Source organism: Trachinotus anak, unplaced genomic scaffold (assembly GCF_046630095.1).
Source record: "Trachinotus anak isolate AG129_WGS33_773 ecotype Australia unplaced genomic scaffold, CSIRO_AGI_Tana_v1 ptg000023l, whole genome shotgun sequence".
NCBI lineage: Eukaryota > Metazoa > Chordata > Actinopteri > Carangiformes > Carangidae > Trachinotus > Trachinotus anak.
Genome location: NW_027273874.1, coordinates 7,048,022 through 7,069,967, shown reverse-complemented (window position 1 = coordinate 7,069,967; position 21,946 = coordinate 7,048,022). Strand labels below are relative to the sequence as shown.

Below are 21,946 nucleotides of genomic sequence, written 5' to 3'. Positions count from 1 at the left end.
AAATCATAAATCAGTTCATAAAAATGTTTTTAAAAAATCAAAAAAAGGTCTTTACAAATCACTTGCACAGAATTTCTCCATAATAGAGTACGTTTTGGCAGCCTTCTTATTTCTAATGTCCTTCAGTTGAGGAAGTGTTGCGATAGAATTACGTCATAGCGTCATGTACGTCTCTTCAACCGCCGCTGCTTAAAGTCCCGTTTAACATATGGCGGGGGGCCAGTTTCTATGTTTCGCTATGAAAAAATCAATTCGCTCTAACTCCAGCAGGCATCGTCCACACTGGCCCAAACTTTATAGGTTTCTACGTCTATCTGTCTACCTTGAGTTTTCATTTAGGGGAGAGGCAAATTCCCAACAGAAATAAATAAATAAATTGTCCAATCTGCCTCAAACTCGGTCACAAAATCCTTCTCCCGTTGATGATGCTTCGGTGCATTAATTGTGAGTTTTCCGTTGAATGGTGAGGCTCTGGTGGCACATGAGAATGAAAATAAATATGTAATAACCTCAGTGGTTTTAACTCTATTATACATTGTCCAGTCTTCCCTACATTTCACGTTTTAACAGTACAAGTATGGCCACTGTAAATAGTTTATTACAACAAGTAGATGTGTAAACAATTATATGAACAAGTATGGACATCATAAATTGTTCATCGGAGCCAGCAATTAATAAACAGATATACAGTTTAACAACCAAAAGTAAAAGAAAGGGGAAAACACTACTAGAGGGTAAATTTAAGGTCTAGGTTAAACGAAAATATTGTAGTGTAAACAAGCATTATACGTCTTAATTACTTTTCTATTCATACTTCTTAAAAAATGGTGGATATATATTTTTTCCATTTCTGTGATGAAAGCAGGAAGGAATGGTTTATTATTGGAGAACTTCGTCTTATGAATGTGAAAATTTGCATAAGATTTATTCTGTAATACTTATTGTCACCTTAAGTAATTCATGGATCATGGAAACCAAACAATGCATATCTCAATTTAAGGGAAACTTTGGACATAATAAACATCTGCCTGCTGTAAACATAATAAACAGGAAGTGACTATTGAGTGGCAATCTTTTTTTTTTCAATAAAACTTTATTGACAGAAAATATTCAATACAAAGGCAGATATTATTAATGTCGTGAGTGGCAATCATCATTTGGTTTTCAACACCTGACAGACACATGATGTGTACTTGTTGCGTGGTGATGCACCTGTGATCGCGAGAACCAACGAGACCGGTGCGAGATCCAAGATGGCAGCCTCCTGCTGCTAGACTGCAGGCACAACTTTAGGATTATTCCGCCAAACAAACAGAGAGTTCCACTATCGTGCGACAACTTTTCAAACCTAGACGATTGTATCGACGAGTTCTTCGGTCGATTTTGCAGCATGAGCGACCGAGATAAAGACGGTGCTCCGGACAGATCACGCTGCACCGAGGTCAGTGAAGTTTCAGTTTCTGTAAACGATGAACTCGCCGGACTGGACGCAAGAATAGTGCTTGATGAGTAATTCCGCGACAGCTTAAAATCAAAGAGAAAGAACTCGACAAAGTCACGACAGACAAATCAAAGGCACGGACTATGGACTGAATGATCGACCCCGCCCACCCCTGCATGCAGACACACACACACACACACACACACACACACACACACACACACACACACACACACACACACACACATTATATGTTTATTTATCATAGTTTACATTATTATTATTGTTCTATTTCATTTTCTCTCTCTCTTTTCTCCTTTCCCTCTGTCTCCCGGTTCTCTTACATGTCAGCTCTGTATATATATAAGTTTATATATCTATATAAGTTCTTTATTTCTCACCGTCAGCCTCAGAAGAAGCTACTAAACTCGGTGGACAGCTGTGTGGATGAGGCTCTCTGCGGCCTCGTCAGGGCCAGTGGGGGTCTGTCTCTGCTGAAGGGCCACAGAGTCGTGCTTCGGTCCGACCTGGACAACCTGAGGGGCAAAGTGGCCCTGCTGTCAGGAGGGGGGTCGGGACATGAGCCGGCACACGGGGGTAGGTCTTTTATATTTTAGAGCAGAACATGGAGCAGCTTTAACTGTCTTTTGTTTCTCAGTCTAATCTCCCGTCCCTGTGTCTCCAGGTTATGTTGGTGCAGGTATGCTGTCAGCAGCAGTAGCAGGTGGAGTATTTGCATCTCCACCCCCTGCCAGCATCCTGGCTGCCATTATGTCCTTGCATAAAGCAGGTAATGCACACCAGATACTTGCCTTTTTGTTTCTTTTTTTTCAGCGAGCTGGTTGTGTCTTATTTTCTAAAGTCATGTAAAGTACAATATGGTGAAATTGTTGCTCTGTCCGAAGAAAACAAACACTTCTGAGGGGAAAAACCTCTTTAACTTGTGGTAGAGTACATTTAAACCACCACTGTGAACATTCATTTAAAGAATAATTAGATGAAATGCTATTTAATTGAAGAAAACCACCCTCCTCCCCCCACAGGAGCCTCCGGGGTCCTTCTCATCGTGAAGAACTACACCGGCGACCGCCTCAACTTTGGACTGGCTGCAGAGCAGGCCCGTAACCACGGCGTCGCTGTTGACATGGTGATTGTTGCCGAGGACTGTGCCTTTGACCGACCCAGTAAGGCTGGGAGGAGAGGCTTGTGTGGCACCATCTTCATTCACAAGGTAAACGACAACTTTGACGATGAAAGTTCCTTCTTGATTCACATCTTCAGATTTTCAGTCCATTTCCTACCAAACTCCCAAAACTTTTGGTCCTACATTTCCCATAATGCCACTTATTTACATGGATGTTGTCTTCTTTTGATTTGCTTTGTCTTCGTGTATTAAAGAAAAATCTTGCCTTTGAAAATCTGTTGTCACTTTCTATCAGCTGGCAGGTGCGTTGGCAGAAGAAGGCGCCTCATTGGACCAGATTGTTGCCAAGGTGACAGTGGTTCTGAAGGGGATTGGTGAGTCACTCCTTCACTGGCTCATTCCCTTTACTGCTCTGTGATTAGTGGGATGCTTTTCCTAATAATGCATGTTGTTATGTTCATATTCCAGGTACACTGGGGGTGAGTCTGTCTCCGTGCAGCGTCCCAGGCTGCCTGCCTTCATTTGACCTGCCGCCTGGAGACATGGAGCTGGGACTGGGTAAGAGATGGAGAGAGAAGGGAGAGGGGTAGAGAGCAAGGTCTGATACCAATCGTTTGAGGACATTTCTAAATGTTTACTAGTGCTTTCTATCTTGTTCAGGTATCCATGGTGAGCCTGGAATCAAAAGGTCAAAGGTGATTCAACCTCACTTAACACCAGGCGAAAATCTCCAAGCATATCCAATTACTTTTTTCTTTTAAGTTTCTTTTTGTTCATTTTATTCACTTTTGTTGTTAATCAGGTGGCATCTGCAGATGAGGTGGTGAAAACCATGATAGATCACATGACCAACCCTGACAGCCAATCGTATCTGCCTCTGAAATCAGGTACTCCATGTATAATATTCTATTGTGCTTATAACCACATGCTATAATTATAGTGACTTCTAGTGCAGCCATTGTTTATTTGAACTGTGTGTGTGTGTGTGTGTGTGTGTGTGTGTGTGTGTGTGTGTGTGTGTGTGTGTGTGTGTGTGTGTGTGTGTGTGTGTGTCTGTCTGTCTGTCCTCCTTTTATACAGGAGACAGTGTGATTGTGTGTGTGAACAACCTCGGAGCTCTGTCATGTCTGGAGCTGGCTGTTGTTACCAGAGCTGCCATCATCTGTCTGGGTAAAGTGTGTGTTTTTTTTATTTTTGGTTTTTTGCTTGTCGTTCTTGAAGTTTTCAAAGAACCATTTAAAAGAATCTAGTCCCAACTAAGGACCTGTAGAGCGAGGCCCTGGCACCAAAGTTAATTTCCCAGGCTTTCTGTTGACCTTCTGAAGATGCTGTGGAATGTGAACGTTGGTCTCCATGGTTACAGAGAATCGCGGGGTGGTGGTTGCCAGGGTGATGTCCGGTTCATTCATGACATCACTGGAGATGGCGGGAGTGTCCCTGACCCTGATGCTAGCCAATGAGGAAACACTGAAACTGTTTGGTGAGCATACACACACAAGTTTGTTCTTCTATGATTGTGAGGACCCTTCCAAACATAATCCGTTCCCTAGCCCCAAAACTTAAAGGAAAGGTTCAACATTTTGGGAAATACAGGTAGAAGAGAAGAGTGATGTCAATCTCATGTCTTTAAGGATGAAGCTGGAATCAGAAATTTCTTCAGCCTTTTTAGCCTAGCTTAGCATAAGGACTGGAAGTGGAGGGAAAACATTTGGATAGCTTCACCTATCAACACCTCTAAAGCTGACTGACCCTGTTTGTTTAACCTCCAGAGAAAGAAAGGGGGGAAGTTACCCTCTGGAATTATTTCTTGTGAAACCACACCTCAGTGCAATATGATACAGTTTCCCAAAGTGTTGTTGTCACCATAACGATGAAAATGTTTGGTACTAAGCTCAAAACTCCCCATTTTGATGTATTTTTGTGCTGTGATTGAATCAAGCCATAACTTGCACTAAAGCTGGAAACACTGCACAAGCAGCACCATTGTTTGTCAAGAAATAACTCACAACACACAACTCTCCCTGGAAGCACACTGTTCTTTATACATTTCAGTTCATTTACAGGTTAAGCAAACAAGATACACAGTGTAAATACAACAGCTGTAGAGGTATTAGTATGTGCACTTTCCTTAGTTTGGAAAAAGCTAAACCAAGCCAAGCTAAACACATCCTGAAACCAGCTCTGTACTTAAAGCTGCAGTTTGTAACTGTTCTCAAATATTTTTTTTAGTTGAAGTGTACACGAAAGTACCCTTATGTGGAGAGATGCTATCAGAGGTTTCTGTGACCAAGATTGGTTGAACACCAAGCAGGTTGCAGCAGTGCAGAGATATTCTCTTTTAAAGTTTCTGAGAGTCTCAACCTTCTAACCAATCACAGAAGGCCAAAGTCAGGGGCGGGAGCTCACAGCTGTCGATCAATATGAGCACACTTCTGGCTAGTAGCTAGTAGCTAGTATTAGCTGCTCAAAGATGTCGCTATAGCTAACTCATTGGTTGTAGGTGAAGGGCTGGGCAGAGTGTACATGTTGTAGTTTTAAAGCATAAACATGAGGTTGAGATAAATTTGCGAGTGTGAACCAGACAAAATGTCCTCACAAGGTCTAAAACTCAGATAGTCCTCACAAAGATAGAAACACAGAAAGACAACCACACACACTTCTAAGAGGAGAATCACAAGACTCATGTATGGACTTGGTACACACACAGATTAATGACAAAACAAAACAAAACCACGGCCATACATCAGATACTTTATCCCACACAGATGCTAAGACCCGGGCCCCCGCTTGGCCAAATCTCAGCAGTGTGTGTGTGAGCGGCCGCAGCTACATCACGGAGCCTCCAGCCCTGGGAACGCGACCGCAGGACGACACACACTCTGAAGGTTTGTTTCCAAGGTTACAAACAGTGTGCACATGTAGTATCACTATGTATTATGTGGTAAATTTGTAACATAATGTTTTAGAGAAACAGCGACAAAAGAAACTTTATTTCTTTTTTTAAAGTTTTAAATCATGATGTGAATTAAAATGAAATTCTCTCAAACTGAAATTGTAAAAAAATGTACTGACTTTATTTAAAAGTTTTTACTATTTGATTTAAAACAGTCGTCTTGGTGGCCATTAGGGAAACTGCCCCTCTCAGCCTTTGCATACGGCCATGCAAGTTGCCACATGTTATCTTGCTCATTAATCTTTTCCCTCATTCTGTTTAAAGCATTATGTGTTCTTATTAAACGACCAAAAAAAGATGTTTTTTTCCGGCTAGGTCCATTGAGTCCTGTGATGCGCAAAGCATTAGAAAAGGTTTCTTCCACACTGCTGGAAAAACAGGAAGAACTCAACTCCCTGGACCGCGCTGCTGGGGACGGAGACTGTGGGAACACTCATGCACAGGCTGCTAGAGGTAGGAAACTGTGTGGACTATCTATGACAGCACAGTGAGAATAGAAAAGGAAAAGTGCATGTACTGTAAAGACAATGTACATGGATAAAATGACATAAAAAACAGTATTTGTTGATGAAATGTCAAAAGATTTTTAGAATTGTGAAAATGTTCATTCAGCCGTTCAGGAGTGGCTCCAGGGTCATGTGGTCCCCGGTTGCCCTGGGAAACTCTTATCAGTCCTGGCTGGATTGGTGCAGGAGAAGATGGGAGGGTCTTCAGGGGCGGTAGGCTTCCACTGTATTAGATAATTAAGATTACACAGTTTTAAAGTGCTAATGAACAGCTTCACCCACATAAACACACACTCGCCTTTATGTGTCTTTCAGTTGTACAGCCTGTTCCTGACTGCAGCTGCTGGTCATGTGACCGAGGAACAGAGCAACGCTGCAGCCTGGGCCAGTGCAATGCATGCTGGGACACAGGCCATGAGGAGGTGCGGAGCTGTTTGTCTGTCAGAGTTAATTTTTTATACTCTGCCTACATGTCTACATGCATCTGTGCTCAGTGCATATGTACATGTATATGTATGTAATATCTATTATGGATGAATATTATTTTCTATAATGTGTCTTTCAGATATGGTGGTGCTGATCCAGGAGACAGAACAATGGTGAGAGAGATGTTAAATAATGAAACTTTTCTTGCATCTCTTCTATTTGGAAAAGTATTTCCTGATTATTATGTTATTTAGCCAGTGCTCAGGAGCAAAACACAACCATTTTGTCCAAATATACTGAGTGTGGCTCTGTTTCTCCTCCTCTCCAGCTGGATGCTCTGTGTCCTGCTGTGGATGAGCTGATGAAGCTGACCACAGCTCCCCCCGGTGGACACATGGTCATACTACAGGCTGCTGTGCAGGTACAGTAATAGGTTTTAACATAAAGGATGTCTACAATCAAATTTCATTTTCTACACACTCTGGCTTTGTTTGCAACGTGTCGCTTCCTCTAATCCCTAAGTTGCCTTTTGTCCCTTTCTCTTCCTAGAAAGCGGCCTCAGGGGCGGAGGCAACCCGTAACCTCACAGCGAGGGCGGGGCGAGCCAGCTACATCGCAGCAGAGAGGGTCACCCTGCCTGACCCCGGTGCTGTTGCGGTAGCTGCCATCTTTAAAGCCGTGCTGGAGTCACTGGAGGGGCAGAAGTAATAACTGGGCCGATTATTACTATCAGTGGACCAATAATAACAGAACAATACTAATAATATACACAAAAAATAATCTTATTAAATATTAACTGTAATGTGTAATTTTCATACTACACATACAGTAAATGAACATAAACTGGAAAAGTGAGGAGCTGGAAAAAAAAATCTATCTAAAAGCTGACGATAAGATTTGGAAATTGATCAGCAGAGATGTAAAGTAAAAGCACCAGTATGGTCCTTTAAACTTCATTAACAATACCATGAATTCAGTATTTGAAATCCGTTAAATGACTTGACTTGAACAGCAGTTTTGTTGAAGTGGTTGAATCATGAATAGAACATTCCTTAACAAGAGATATACAGGGGTTTACGTTAGAGGTGTTACTATAGAAATATTTAACGATACCAGTAACTAGATTTTCACAGGTAGTACTCTTCAACACTGCATAGAGACAACTAGACTTCACTTACAGTGTATGGAGTTAAATCAAACATTACTAATCTGAAACATAGAAGGAGCAAAAAGACTAAAACAAGCTTGTAGTAGCACTGTAGAGTTGGAAGAGTTCTGAATTCTTGGAAAATTCAATTTTTGCATTTGTGCAACATGAACAAATTTTGTATTTTGATTTGATTTGACTGAACAAATTGCAAGTGAGCTTTCTAAGTAAAGGGGTGTTTCAATGGTTTTGGGACTCATGAGAGACGGTTTAAAAAATCTATTGCTTATAATCGAAGGAGAGGGGCGACCTGATAGCTGAGTGGTTGGGGCGCGTACCACATGAGGGTAGATGCTCTTAGCAGGCGAGTCGCTGGTTCAACCCCCGACCGGCCTGACTCTTTCCTGCATGTCATTCCCCCTCTCTCTGCCCGTCCCTGTCACTCTCTTCTCTCCTATCCAATAAAGGCATAAATGGCCAAAAATATTATATTAAAAAAAAAAAAAAAAAAAATCAAAGGAGAGACTAGGATGTCCTCCAAAGAAGCTCAAAAAATTACTGGTTCCTACATTTCCCATAATGCAACTTGATAATGCCTGATAAACGCCCATTTTTCCAGTGCTCCTTGTCTTTAATGTAGGTTTTCTGTTTCTTCAAGCCCAACCAGAAATAACCCTGGTGACATCACTATGACATCATCAAGGTTTCTCAAACTTGATGAAACTCCTTCAGAGACTGAGAAGACTGAGTAATACATGACATAACAAAAACGTAACTAAAGAGGATTCAGTTGCACCAGCTATTCATAAATCTAGTTTTAACGTAACGTTTCAAGTCTTTCCCAAGTTGATTGGTTAAGAACTCGCAACTTTCAAACTAGTTTTTCACTGAATCAGGTTGCACCATTAAAACTTTATTAAAAATATCTTTAGCACTGCTCAATTAAGAGCCAATGCTAGCATCACAAGCTAGCATAACTTCCAAAAATTACACTTTTACGATTCATTCTTTGAATTTCGATGTTTTTATTTGTGCAAAATGTAATTGTAAAATCATGCTCCTTTTAATACCCGACTTGCTCATGAATTACAAGCACTTTCATCATGAAACGGAATTAATTCTGTCTAATAAATTAATTATTTTTTCAAAGTGAGTGTGTTTTTCGCACGTGGTTTTTACAGAGTTTCATTCTACACAGATGAATGTACACTTGACCCAAGAGGTCAGAGGTCAGTGAGCACACAGGGATCAACAGCTGGCTAATGGGCACCTCAGCAGGGTTGGACAACATGGCAGCTGCAAAGCTCAGGACAAACAGCACACACCAACACTCACTCACATTCATTCAAGATGGCTGAGGTGGACAATTTTCTTTACATGAGATTTTCTTTTTTTTCTTTCTTTCAACTCTTCTCTTCCTTTTAGCTTTCATTTCTCTTAACTACCAGCCGTGTCTCTACTTCCTGACAAGCAAGACAAGTCTCTCTCTCACACACACACACGCACGCACACACAGCGTTTCTGGTTAGACTTTGAACACGCCCACACACTCACATGTGTAAAAGGAATCTACAGCGATAGACACTTGCTTTCAGTTTTAGCGACACCACTGCACTCAGACCACGGCAAAGGTAATTCTATTCTTGTTGTGAAGTGTGCTGTAATGTGTGTTTGTGTGTTTGTGTGTGTACCATCTGATAAACCATGGCAGTCAGGAGTTTTTTTCTTCAACATACTGTCACATTAAAGAGACCAGGAGCATGTGTATGTCAGTGAAGTCAGAATCAATGTGAAACCTGATTTGAAAACAACCAGTTCACTAATGTACCTTTCATTTGCATTTTCAATTTTTGCAAATTTACAGTTTCAAAAGTGAAGAACTGACAATTTACCAAACCATGGTGGTTTATGGAAAACAGATATCTGTGGCAAAAACAAAATACCATAAATTTGCAGGTGTTTACCACAAGAGAATCACAGAGGGCAAAATTCACAATAGGCTGTAGTATTGATCAGGACAGATGTGATCAGGTGAATTAGAATATGTAATATTAAAGTTTAACCTGTTTAAAATGGACTATGTATGAAGAATGTGTTACAGGAAAAGACAGTTTGGGGAGTACTCTTGTCAGCTGTCTTGCCAGGAGTTAGATGAGAAGATTGGTACCACTCTCATGTCTGCTTGCAACAAATACTGTAAGGCAACAGATAGAAGATGCTTAGCTTAGCTTAGCTTAGCTTAGCTTAATGTAGCACAAATGCTAGAAACAGGGAAATTAACTATCCTGGCTCAGTCCAGAGGTAACGCAATCCGTAGGAAATCTTGGGTGTAAAAATTACAAATGCAATTTTATGGCGGGTTGCGGGTCGGACTGTTTCTCGGTCTGGACATTTAGCTCGACAACAAGCTCAGACTCCAGGAAATTCATGGTCCAGACCAAGAAATAGTTCAACAATTGACCCTCATAAAACTGTGATTTGTTGTTTAATATGTTAGTTTGTGAACCTTGAAGAAGACGTGGTTTTATCTCAGGGCAGAGCCAGGCCACCCGTTTGCAGTCTTTGTGCTATGCTAAGCTAAGCTAAGCGTTTTCTTGATGTAGCTTCACACTTACAGTACAGCTATGAGATTGGCATCAATCTACCCGTTTTACCCTTGGCAGGAAAGCAAAGAAGAGTAATCCCCAACATGTCAAACGTTTCCTTTAAGGTTTATTCAAAGACAGACGGGCTGAGCTTCATTGTGTTTTCTTGGTGTCTATTTTGAAGCTAAAGTTGGATCACGCTGGCATTGAACATGGCTTCAGTAGGGTGACCATTTCCATAACACCAAAAAGGAGGACATTATGCGGCATATCAATAAATTACTATGGTGTTCATAGGACTCTGGTATACTCTCATTTATAGTACAATTGTGACCCTAGGCTTCAGTAATGTCTTTACAGATTTTTACATATGAGGATGAAACTGAATTCAAACAATGAATATGTAGCTGCTCATTCACTGTCAATCCATCAATTAATTAATAAACTATTTTTTCAGAGTAGGTCAGGCTGGCTCTGGGGCTTCCTGCCCGCTGTCCCTCTACGGGCCTCCTTACACTGGGGGCTGTTGCCTCTGTACTCCCTTGTGGGCTCCCCCTTGGGTCGGGCACGTGGCTGCCGGGGGGGCACGCTGCCTCGGGCACACACACACACACACACATATACACATACGGAGCGTCTAATGATTAATGACTATAGAGCGACTTTAAATTGGATATTGTAGTTATTGTTGTGCCGTTGTTGTTGTTTTTCTCCGTCTCTCCACTCCCTTTTTCTTTTTCCCCATATTCTCTCAGTTTTCCTCTTCCTGTCCACTCTCATTCCTCATGTGGACCGGTTGTCTTTATAAAGTTAACATATACGACAGGAGAAAAAAAAAGAAAAGAAAAAAGATATATCTTTAAAATTCACTCTACAAACTGAACTAAGAGCTAAGACATTGGCTCAGTCAGCATCAGGATAGAGAGGGTTGTTGAGTTTTGTATCTGTTGAGTCTTCAGTTTTGTCTTAGAGCAGAGAAAGGGAAGCTCACAACGATTGGAAACGTAATGTAGATTTGACCGGTTTAACAGCTGATGATTAGACTGTCTCTGCATCCTAACAGTTTTCTTATAATAAACTCTGCTCCTTCTATCACGATGAAGTCACTGGCGTCAGCTCCGTGCCCTTGTTTTGGGCCCCGCTGTCGTGGTTTAGCTTCATGGATTCATATAAACTCCTCCACAGGTGTCGATCAGCCGTGACTGTCACTCAATTTATGCTTAATTTGAACCCATATCAGTCTATAATGCATCAAGCTGTTCATTTTCCCCTTACAGTTGTTCAAACAGGAAACGCCTGCTTTCATGGTTTTACTCAGCCACCTGTTAACTAGAAAAATAACCAAATCAAGGCCCCGGTTGCCGCGGTGAACATGTATCAACAGTGCCAGGAAGCTGATCTGCTGTTTTCATTTTGCTGATCTATTTCATTTCTTCATGCTGCATTCATATTTCTGAACACTGAGTCTTTGAAATTATTTTATAATATTTTTGTGTCTTTGCGTTTTTCAGATGGAGTTTGCCTGCAGTCATGTTGTGTGTAACTGGAGGTCTGACGGAGCAGGTGAGTGCATTAAAATCCATTTCTCAAAAATATGAGATAAAAAAATTCACAAACCTTTAAAAAAAATTTAAATTTTTAAAGAAACTTTGAAATTTTCCACTAAACTTTGCAGAAAAAAAAGTCTCAATAAAAGTGTTTATTTATTCCCTCTCTTTTCTGAACTCCTTTCAGTTTTGTTGATTCTATTTTGTTATGATATTTAACGTTTTTATTTTGAAGCACTTTGTACCTCTTGTGTCACATAAGCAAATCTTTACTTCTCTCCTTCCTGACACACAATCTAATCAGCTAATCAGCTAATCAGCTAATCATTTGGGTGGTTAGGCCTGCCACTCTGCAATCATGGTACTTTTATTTCAAAATAAGAGCGTGCCTCCTGAGTTAGATTGATGAGAGTTAATAAGATCATTTCAAATGGATCACTTTACCTTGGATTAATTGATTGACATAAAAAAACCAAAGAATTAGGCAATAACTAAAATAATTTCATTTGATTATTTGTTCCATTTCATTTACTATAGTCTAATTTAGTGTTTTAATATCATAAACATGTGTTAACGAAGTAATTTTCCCCACAGGTGTTTCTCTTATTCAGAATGAATATGACAACGTAGTGTCTGTTAAACCGCAAGAAGGTAATTCTGTCTCTCTCTCTCTCTCTCTCTCTCTCTCACACACACACACAGCTTTCATAAAGGCCAATGTACCTAAACTGTTGTTTTTTTTCTGTCTGAAGTGTTGATTTTATTCTCAAGAGAACTGCAGAGAAATAACAGGAAAACATGTTAGGCAGTAACATTCGTGTGTCTGTGCATGTGTGTGCATGTGTGTGTGTGTGTGTGTGTGTGTGTGTGTGGGCATGCTTGCAAATGCAAGAGACAGAGAAGCACAGTGGGAGATGTAAAGATAACACTTCAACAAGGGAAAGTCCACACTCAAGATCAGGCTGTGAGGTTAATTTAATTACACAATGGAAAAGACAAACCTGCAGTCATCAAAATTAGCCACTGCCAAGTGCAACAATAGTGCAGATAGAAATAAAAGTCAAACTGTTATTGTCCATTTTGTATCACATTCACAGCTGGACAGCTGTGACCCTGCAGTGTGGATGGGGAACATGGTTAAAGAGCTGACAAGCTGGAAAGAAAGAAATGAACAAAGAAACAAAACAAGTTGGAAAATGTTCTATATGCCGAAGATTCACATTAATTTTTAAAAGCCCTGCCTCTGCCCGTTGGCTGCAATAACAATTAATTATTAATTGTTTAAATATATAAGGAAATATTGAGAGCCCTCCCAAACAAGCAAGGAAAATTACAAACTAATAATAATAAAGTGTAAACAAATAGCTTCAAGGAATTTTTTTTTCCTCCTATTCATATACATATACATTTATTGACGTTAAAACCTGACACACATTCACAGTCTTTCTTCTCTTTCCCAGGTCCAGCTCCTCCACCTCTGCCTCCTCGCCGTCTCAGAAAGCCTCGGCCTACCTCCCTCCCTCTCCCCTCTCTTCCCCCCTTTCAGCCTCCCCTCACTCCTCTCTCTCTCCCCCCTCCTGTCCCACCCAGAGGTGAGCTTTGTTTGTCCTTTGCCCCACCTCTCTGTACATAAATCCTGAATGTCCCAAAGTTACATTCACTGTTTGCTTTTTTCATTCCTCTGTCGTGTTTCATCAGCTGACAAGCCGGAAGGAGAAAGCAGGTTGAAAGCCAACGTCAACGTCGTCTCCCTCAGTGTTGGGAAACTGGTCAACATCAGCCAAGGTCAGGTTAACACACACAGACACGCAAACAAACACACCTGGTCCATTTTCTAACCTCTTTTCTTTTGGCTCCTTCTCTACACAGCCCCAGGCATGGAGAGTTTTCAGAAACCAGTGGTCTGTGGGAGATGTAGTGCTGCCTTGTCCTGTCTGAGTTGTATACAGAGGAATGTGAGTAACTTAAGTCACCCATTCTGCTTTCTACCTTTTTATATTGTTGAAACAAAGGTTAACAAGCAGTAAAATAAAATGAAGAAAATAACATCTCTCCACCCTCTTGTTCAGGCGTGGGTGTGTGAGTTTTGTGGATGTGAGAACAGCGTAGGCGGCGGCCTGCAGAGAGTGTGTATCGGTCAGCGTGCAGGTGTGCGCAGTGACGACCTCTACCTGCCGAAGCAGAGCGACGACGACTACCAGAACCTGGAGGACACGCTGGTGGTGTTCTGTGTGGACATTTCTGGCAGCATGAGCGTCACCACAGAGGTGTGTGTGTATATGTACAAAAATCTTTTAGTTGAATAAAAGTGCTGATTAAAATACATTATTACTGTATTTATTATCACACTGAAGCAAATGACAGGAGTATTATCTGCAGGAGAATATCAATACTATTATATTTGACATAAATAGATTGTTAATAGTGAAGCAGCATATTACTGTTGTAGCTAAGGTGGAGCTAATTTGAACTATTTTATACAATTAGGTAGTTAAATACAGTGGTTCCCAACCTATGGGTCTGGCCCCTTTTAAAGGGCCACAAGATAAATCTGTGGGGTCGTGAGATGAAAGGTTATTGGTAACTACAGCTGTTAAAGGCTGTAAAACTTACATTAGCCACATTAGCTGAACACATAAACAAAATAACACCACCCTCAGCAATTTCATCAACCAACACTGCATGACGGGAAACATCACATTAACTCTGCAAACTTTGATCACAATGATAAGATCAAAACTAAGTGTGTGTGCAAAGTTAACTCTAAAAATAATTTTATGTGAAGAGGCATGTCAGTTTCAATTCATCTTTCTATCATATTTTCTTCATTCTAGGTCACATCCAGCAGCGGATTTCCGGCACACATATCCAGACTAGAGGTGAGTTCACCTTGGTGACTTGGTGACTATGATATTGACATGATTTGCATGAGTTGGTATTAAAAAACATATTTTGTTGAAATGTTTTCACAGGGTATCCAGGATGCCCTCCAGAGGGTGCTGACGTCCATGCTGCAGCAGTCCCCCCGCAGGAGGGTGGCACTGGTGACATTTGGTGATGAGGTAAAATTAAGTTAATTTATAATAAGACAGGATACATAAAAAAATATAAATGTTTCTGTTTGTTTTTTTCTAATTTCGATGCATAATGTTATTAATTTATTGCTTTTCACATGTATAGTTTTCATTGTGATTTATTTTATTCACTTTATACTAGTTAAAGAAGAATTATATAATTTGGCTCAGTGATTTCCAGCCAAGTTAGGGTTCACAGGAAGATTATAGGGAAATGAAAAAAACATTAGAAAAAACCAACTTTATTTTGACTTTTTACAAATGCTTTGCTCTTTTCTTGTGAGATATTGGTTACGTTCACATCTTCAGGAATACTTTAATGAAGCAGTCTGACAGGGAAAAATGACTCTTTGGTTGAATTGCATAGATTGAACTGTGGGATTTTCATTGTTAGAAGGGAGAATATTGGAGTTTCAGCCATTTTTTGCTTTTAAAAGATGAACTGGGATATAAAGTCAAGACACTTAGTAATCTATAAGAAGAGTTCATTCATTTTTTAGACTATCCCAGTGCAATAGATTCAAACATCCACTGGTTTTGTTTTTTGTGGATGTCAGGTGATCGACAGGCTGCATCATGCAGAACTAATATTAAAGCACTCGACTCATCATACCGTAACAAAAACAAGATAGGACTTCCTGTTTGTGGTGATGAATTATTATACTGTGCGGAAGTTCTTCTTTTGTACTTTAAATGGCAGCAGATGGTTCCTTCTGACGGGAGGTAAATACAGCAACATCTCCAACTACTTTTATCCTAATAGTTGTGAAGATACAAATACAAATCAAATGTTTGAAGGGTATTTTTTAACTTGAAGTGTGATCATACTTTTGAATATAAATTCTGCCAAACCCATTCCCATGATCCTCTAACCTACTCATCGTCCATTTTTTTCTACAGGTTGTAATCTATGGTGATGGTACTAGAACTCCTCTCACTCTCAGGGATTGGGCCTTGGTCGACTATGACCACATATGGCAGCAGGGTGCAGTTTACAGCGTCCCACACTGCATTGCAGAAACCTACATGCAACTAATTCAAAGAGTCAAAGAGTAAGTGACGACAGTGTAGTTTTATGTGGATCCCTGTGGTACACAACTGTAAACTCTTCATGTTTCTTTATGATCCAGCCTCAGGGAACACGGGGCTACGTGTCTCGGTCCTGCAGTGTTAGCCTCGGTCGCTATGGCGTCAAGGTACCCTGGGTCAAAGGTGAGTGAGTCTGTAGGACTTTAAAGGAATACTGCAACATTACATAACTGTTTTGTAAATGTGCCGTTGATCATTTTATCTGAGTAGGTACTACTCTATCTGAGGCTACTGAGCTGCCAAATTCTCCATCCCATCTTTACAGTGATGCTGCCCATGTGGACTGCAGCCGACAGAAATAACAAAGACTTGTCGGTAATGTATTTCCTGTTCTTGTTGTACAGGTAATTTTGTGTACTGATGGCAGAGCCAACATTGGACTGGGTGAGATGGAGGAAACACCCTCTCTGTCCTCTTCTCCCCTCACACCTTATTTCTACAGACAGCTGGCTCTTCAGGCTGTGGGGAGTGGGTGAGCACACACACACACACACACACACACAAATAAAATACAAAATAATAAGATCAATAAGAAATTTTTTCTTTTCCTCTCCCAGAGTCATTATATCAGTGATGAGCTTTGAAGGGACGGACTGTCGCTTGGCTGATGTTGGGAGACTTGCAGACACTACAGGGGGAAGGGTGAGACACACGTACACAGTCACATAAGTGCAGCTAGCATTAAGTAACACACCTGCATGTAAATGAATGTTGGGGTGGAGAGACTGCCAAACCCATTCCCATGATGAGAAACATCTGTCTCATGATGATGTCACCATCATGGTTGTTCAAAGTTGCAGGACTGGTTGTAGTCACATTACCAGTAGCTCAACAAACAAGCTGCCAGCAGGCCTGATCATTTTATATATGATGGTTTTGCATGTTCTAAATGTTTAAGGGACAAATTAAAGATACTGTAAGACTTATTTCCAATCAGGCAGCTCCAGGTTTTAACTCAATAAGTTGTGAGGATCAACTTGAAAAGAAACTGATACTTGAATTCATTTTATAAACTCCCTCTCCTGCACAGGTTAACATCGTGAGCATCGGTACCATTGCTACAGAGATCCAAACAGCCTCCATGGACAACGTCCTAGCAACAGGCGTCACGGCAACACTGCTTGCCTCTGATGGAATGTGAGTGGTGATTAACATTTAAAATACACTAACAAGAACCTTTCAGATTGTTATGTTGTTTGTTATGTTTGTTGAAGAGAAGGCTAACAGGTTAGCCTTCTCTGTAAGCTTCTAACACAGATAACATGGTATATATCTACTTTGAATATGCCAAAATACTCATTTACTTCATTTCAGCACCTAATTTCTCCCTTTCCATATCCATATATTCATGTCTTTCCTATTTATTTGCACATATACCTGAGAAGCGTTGCTCTTTTATGTTGATTTTCAATTCTCTTTTCTCTTTCTCTGTAGGTATTTTCCCTATGAGGATGAAAACAATCACAAACTGGTGAGAGAGATAGGGAATGTGACCAGTGGGCTAGAAATCACCTTTGAGTTTGCTGTCAAACCAGAGTTTATGGAGGGTAAGACCAGTAACAAACAACAAAACAGCAATAACTTGTCATTTTGTTATGTTAGTTTACAACATGTGGGGACCGTGCCCTGGCACAGCACTGTGGGGACTTGCACCGAGTAGTGTGTGTGTTCTGTTTGCCAGTCTGAGTTGAAATGAAACAGAGACTAAGAAGACTTTGAATTATAAATGTATAGTTCAAAAAAGTATCAAACAAACTGTTATTAAAAGATATTATTTGTGTGTGTGTGTATGTCAGTTTTCCTCCAAAAGGACACACTCCCATTCCAACTTCAGCTGAGCTTCAAGACCAGAGACCAACAAAGAGTCACTCGCATCATTACTGAGCAGCGACCAGTTACCTCCTGCAGGTAAAAACTTTAGGGCTGGATATTGAATTTACATTAAAGATTATCAAACATCAACACGTCTTTATCTCATCCCCTCCATCCGTCTGAAGCCGGATTTGGGCTGGTAGTTTCAACATGGCGGTGCTTGGCGTCCACTGCGCTCAGCTCTGTGCCAGTTTAACCATGGAGGGTCGTGTACAGGAGGCACAGAGGCAACTGAAAGCACAGCAAGACCTGCTTGAACAAATCAGGTATCTGATGTCTTACCTCTGAACTCCCTTTGACCACAGATCCCAGGTGGAGATATGTGGGTGTAGGTGTGTGCATGTGCAGGCCTGCCAGGCTACTCACATTGTAGAGGCTAATTTCCAAAGTCCGGCTCACTATTATTTTAACTGTTAATTTTGGACTTTAAGGGTAGAATTAGGTTTAGGTTAAAAATAGAATAAGCGTTACCTTGTTAAGGTAAGAGTGTTTGTGTGTGTCTTTGCCTGTATTGAGGGTTGTTTTACTTGGTAACACGGTTCCTCTGTCTGCCCCAAAGCAAGCACAGGCCAATCCAAAAGCAAGAGAGTATCTATGGCAACTGGATGGACACCATGACAACAATCTGTGATGCCACCACAGAGTCGCAGGTAATCATAGGCTTAAATTCAACAAAGGCATATAATTTATATTCAGGATTTGAGGTTTTCATTCCATAAACTGGTGATTTAAGAATTTATTTTGTTATCAGCAGTTTGTTTTTGGTCCTGTTTGAGCTGAAGGTCTCAAAACCTACAAACAGACCTCAGTTACATTAGGTGGGAAATTTGGCCATGGAGCAAGTGAAGAGTTTTTAGTGGAGATCTGGGCACAACAACACCACTGTGTGGCCATTTAGAAGCAGTTCAGGTTCCTCTCTGATTGGTTTAGGCATCTCCTAGATACAAAGACAAAAAATATTTATAGTTTATGTCCATTTAATATATTTTTTCATCTGTGTAATATAAATATTGTACTGTGATCTGAATCCATAAGTGTTAAAAGTTCATTTTAAACTGAGCCACATAGCACAGCTCACAGATGAGATCCCTCACACACAGATTTATCAACTCTCCTCCCTGCAGACGCTCTCTGATGAAGCAGCAAAGGTTGTGTACCAGATGAAGAGAGCCAGCAGTGCCAGCAACAACAGCAGCAACACAACTGAGACCCAGAAGAAGCCTGCGAGGAAGAAAAAGGCCCTAATGGAGGGGATGTGAAGATGTCAGTCATCCAGACCTGAACTGAGAAGCATTTTTGTGCAGATGACAGAGCACTGTTAACTCAGACTATGTCAAGTAAAAAGGCAATGAACTCACTGAAAGGATGAAGAAGATCAATTTTCATGGATTGCTATAATTTTAAGGTTAACATATGATTATAAACCCTTAGAGTCTGACTCATTCGAATCTGTATTATATTTATTTGGATTTCTGTTTTATAGGAAATATAATTAATGAAAAGGAACAGTTCTATTTGTTAAATAAAATAATGTCTTTATCATTTTAAGTTTTTCCTGCCTTTGTAATGTTGTAAAAAATACTGTGTATGAACCAATTGTTGCTCCTTTAGTTGTATTTTAACACTACAAGATATATCGCACACTGCATTTAAAATGCTTCTTCTCGATTTGTGGAAACACTCATTTTCCTAATGATCGAAGAGTTCTATTCAAAACCAAACTCGCAGTGTAGAGCAACTAAGCATCAATGCTGCACATGCACTTGAAATGGTGACATACACTTTGTTGTATACAGGAAAGTCTATGTGAGGTTTGCATGTTGTAACATTAAGGGTTAAATACATATTATTCTGTATTTTAACATGTTGTCTAATGTGAGAGTGATATATCATCAACAACAGCAGATTTAATACAGATTCACAAATACAGCCCTTTTCATTGCTTGAGCCTTTTATTTTTGCATAGGGAAAAACAGTTCACTCTCTAGAGTAAGGCTGTGCTAAAAGACAATCACACAATAACAGTCTTCTCCTATTAAAGACAAAAGGCCTAAGAGACAATCCAGCTCCTGTTTATGTCTCTTAGTTCCTTATGTAGCGTTAAAGCGATAGTAAAGAAGATGTAAAATGATACATAGATCATTTATATCATATATGAGCGTGATGATGTGAAGACAAAGATTTTGCAAATATAAACGCAAACACATCCGCCAGTGTTTTTGTGCTTTTGACGGACTCAGATCAAATTTCTTGCACAGACAGACGGAAGTTTGGTGGAGCACTTCAGATCATCCCAGCACTTGTGGTCTGTAAGTAATAAGAACACAGGAGTCACTGAATACCACAGAACAAAAAAGCTGAAACTGTTTAATTATCATCCACACCATGCATACATCAAACACTTGATAGAAATAATGTTTTCACTGTGATTTACCTCCATAGTTCATTTGCAAACAGTGCTGGTTCCACCAGCCGTTGTTGAATGTGCCACAGTGCCTATAGTCAAAAGCTGTACCATCAGTCCACAGCCACGTGCCCTCCTAAAAGACACAGGAGAATTGAAAACTGTATGAATAGATAAGTTAATAAATTATATTTGAATGAGTGTAAAGTAAAGATAATATAGCCTACCTCTTGGCAGTCAGTGCCTCCAAGCCAAGCATTTGGAAACCCATGTGTGATCTCTGTTATCATCCTCTGAATCGCATGATATTGGTCAGCGTTATGCACAGATGCGAGGTGTCCACCCATGGTCAGACAGTTTTTCTGCAGTGGAGATGAAGTGGAATTGCCACAGAGAAAATAACTTAGTAATTACAGAATGCATGAAAACAAACATGTTGAAGCATCTCATCACTGAGTCCATTTTAACCTAATTACCTCAGATTTACTCCAAGAATGCGCAATTGGAACAAAGCGGTAACAGCGATTTTGGATCCTGGTCCAACCTGCGGGACAACCTCTTGACCTCCGCACCAAACTTCTCCTTGCTGAAGTGGAATAGAGAAGAAATTCAGGCACTGTATCTGGATTAGCACTTGTGATTGATGTGATTCATCATCTTAGAGCTACACACACAAACAAAACACAAACCTTTGGGATTAATACTTACCAGTAGCACTGCTCAAAACCACCATGGCACAAAGAAGCACGGACACAGCCAGCGTCTTCATGGTGAAGGTGATGATTGTATGATGATGATGATGATGAACAGGCAAGTCACTAATACTTGTGAAGAGAGGGTATGTGAGAAAGAAGAGCAGAGGAGGTGGAGAGAGAGAACGATCTTCTTCTCTTCCAGCATCCACCTCACGCTTTGACCCTCCAGCTCTTATATATAAAATGTTATCTTTTCATCTATCTATTGTGACAGAAAAAAAACCTCAGAGTTAAGTTTGTTGACATTTCTTGGTAAAATTTTAAGCCAAGTATAGCTGGGGCACGCCCACATCATGTGAAGACATGTTCTCACTACTGGAACTGGCCACACTGACAGGATTAGTGTTATGTGCTCAGGGTTTAATGAAGGAGAATGTAATAAATCTTCATTGTATCGGAATCTCTATCAATTTAATTGAAGTTGCTCAGAGCTTTGAGAAACGTCTGAAAAATGGGTTACTTTATCCCAGAGAAGTAACACCACCCAGCTGATGTTTTTTTATCAACATAATAAGAAAATGTTGATACTGAACTTATCCAGAGACTCTTCGACATATTTAATTTGTTTTTTCTACAATGTCCACAATAACCTTTATGTGCTTACTGTATTGACATTTAACCGAAACCACTGTCTTTCCCTGACCTTAAAGCACCCATCATCAAGATTTTCATAAAAACACTGTATAATGGAAGGAATGCTCAATGGGCCTATGGGAACAGTAGTACGCTAATGTTGGCTATCTAGCAATAGCAGAACTTACAAGTAGTTTCTTCAAGTCTTTAAGTCTATAACTTACAATAAGTTTAGTTCTTGGAGTTGGTTACAGTTATATATAATATTTGTAAGAAACATAATTGCAACTACATTTTCTCTTTCTCTAACATAATGAGAATATGTTGTTAATATTCATATGTAGCAAGAAACTGTGTTGATACTGAACGAATCAGTGAAATGTTTGTTTTCTGATCCACTTGTACTGACCACGGCACTATTAAACTTTTT

At 40.2% G+C, this 21,946-nt stretch overlaps 3 protein-coding genes across 3 annotated transcripts; 2 read left to right on the top strand and 1 right to left on the bottom strand.

Annotated features, from left to right (window-relative positions):
• The first annotated feature begins 1,220 nt into the window (after positions 1 to 1,220).
• tkfc (triokinase/FMN cyclase) lies at positions 1,221 to 8,770 on the top strand. The gene is made up of 17 exons (XM_071459392.1): positions 1,221 to 1,441; positions 1,849 to 2,038; positions 2,127 to 2,231; positions 2,485 to 2,672; positions 2,881 to 2,959; positions 3,054 to 3,143; positions 3,246 to 3,280; positions 3,388 to 3,472; positions 3,666 to 3,755; positions 3,949 to 4,065; positions 5,351 to 5,470; positions 5,854 to 5,991; positions 6,151 to 6,257; positions 6,360 to 6,466; positions 6,610 to 6,643; positions 6,799 to 6,891; positions 7,020 to 8,770. Exons 1-17 carry the CDS (start codon positions 1,391 to 1,393, stop codon positions 7,176 to 7,178), a joined length of 1,788 nt encoding a protein of 595 aa, XP_071315493.1. The 5' UTR covers positions 1,221 to 1,390; the 3' UTR covers positions 7,179 to 8,770.
• Positions 8,771 to 9,151: 381 nt separating this feature from the next.
• LOC139606936 (circularly permutated Ras protein 1) lies at positions 9,152 to 19,328 on the top strand. Its single transcript, XM_071459391.1, has 19 exons — positions 9,152 to 9,248; positions 11,714 to 11,765; positions 12,344 to 12,400; positions 13,210 to 13,341; positions 13,448 to 13,534; positions 13,619 to 13,704; positions 13,819 to 14,016; positions 14,584 to 14,628; positions 14,722 to 14,811; positions 15,724 to 15,875; positions 15,954 to 16,035; positions 16,257 to 16,384; positions 16,470 to 16,554; positions 16,943 to 17,049; positions 17,347 to 17,459; positions 17,709 to 17,820; positions 17,910 to 18,050; positions 18,344 to 18,434; positions 18,909 to 19,328. Exons 2-19 carry the CDS (start codon positions 11,714 to 11,716, stop codon positions 19,041 to 19,043), a joined length of 1,893 nt encoding a protein of 630 aa, XP_071315492.1. The 5' UTR covers positions 9,152 to 9,248; the 3' UTR covers positions 19,044 to 19,328.
• Positions 19,329 to 19,713: 385 nt separating this feature from the next.
• On the bottom strand, positions 19,714 to 21,104 carry LOC139606939 (ladderlectin-like). Its single transcript, XM_071459393.1, has 5 exons — positions 20,897 to 21,104; positions 20,665 to 20,774; positions 20,416 to 20,550; positions 20,219 to 20,324; positions 19,714 to 20,091 (listed from the first exon to the last, which is right to left on the bottom strand). The coding sequence occupies exons 1-5, from the start codon at positions 20,955 to 20,957 to the stop codon at positions 20,021 to 20,023; spliced, it is 483 nt and encodes a 160-aa protein (XP_071315494.1). The 5' UTR covers positions 20,958 to 21,104; the 3' UTR covers positions 19,714 to 20,020.
• Positions 21,105 to 21,946: the final 842 nt, after the last annotated feature.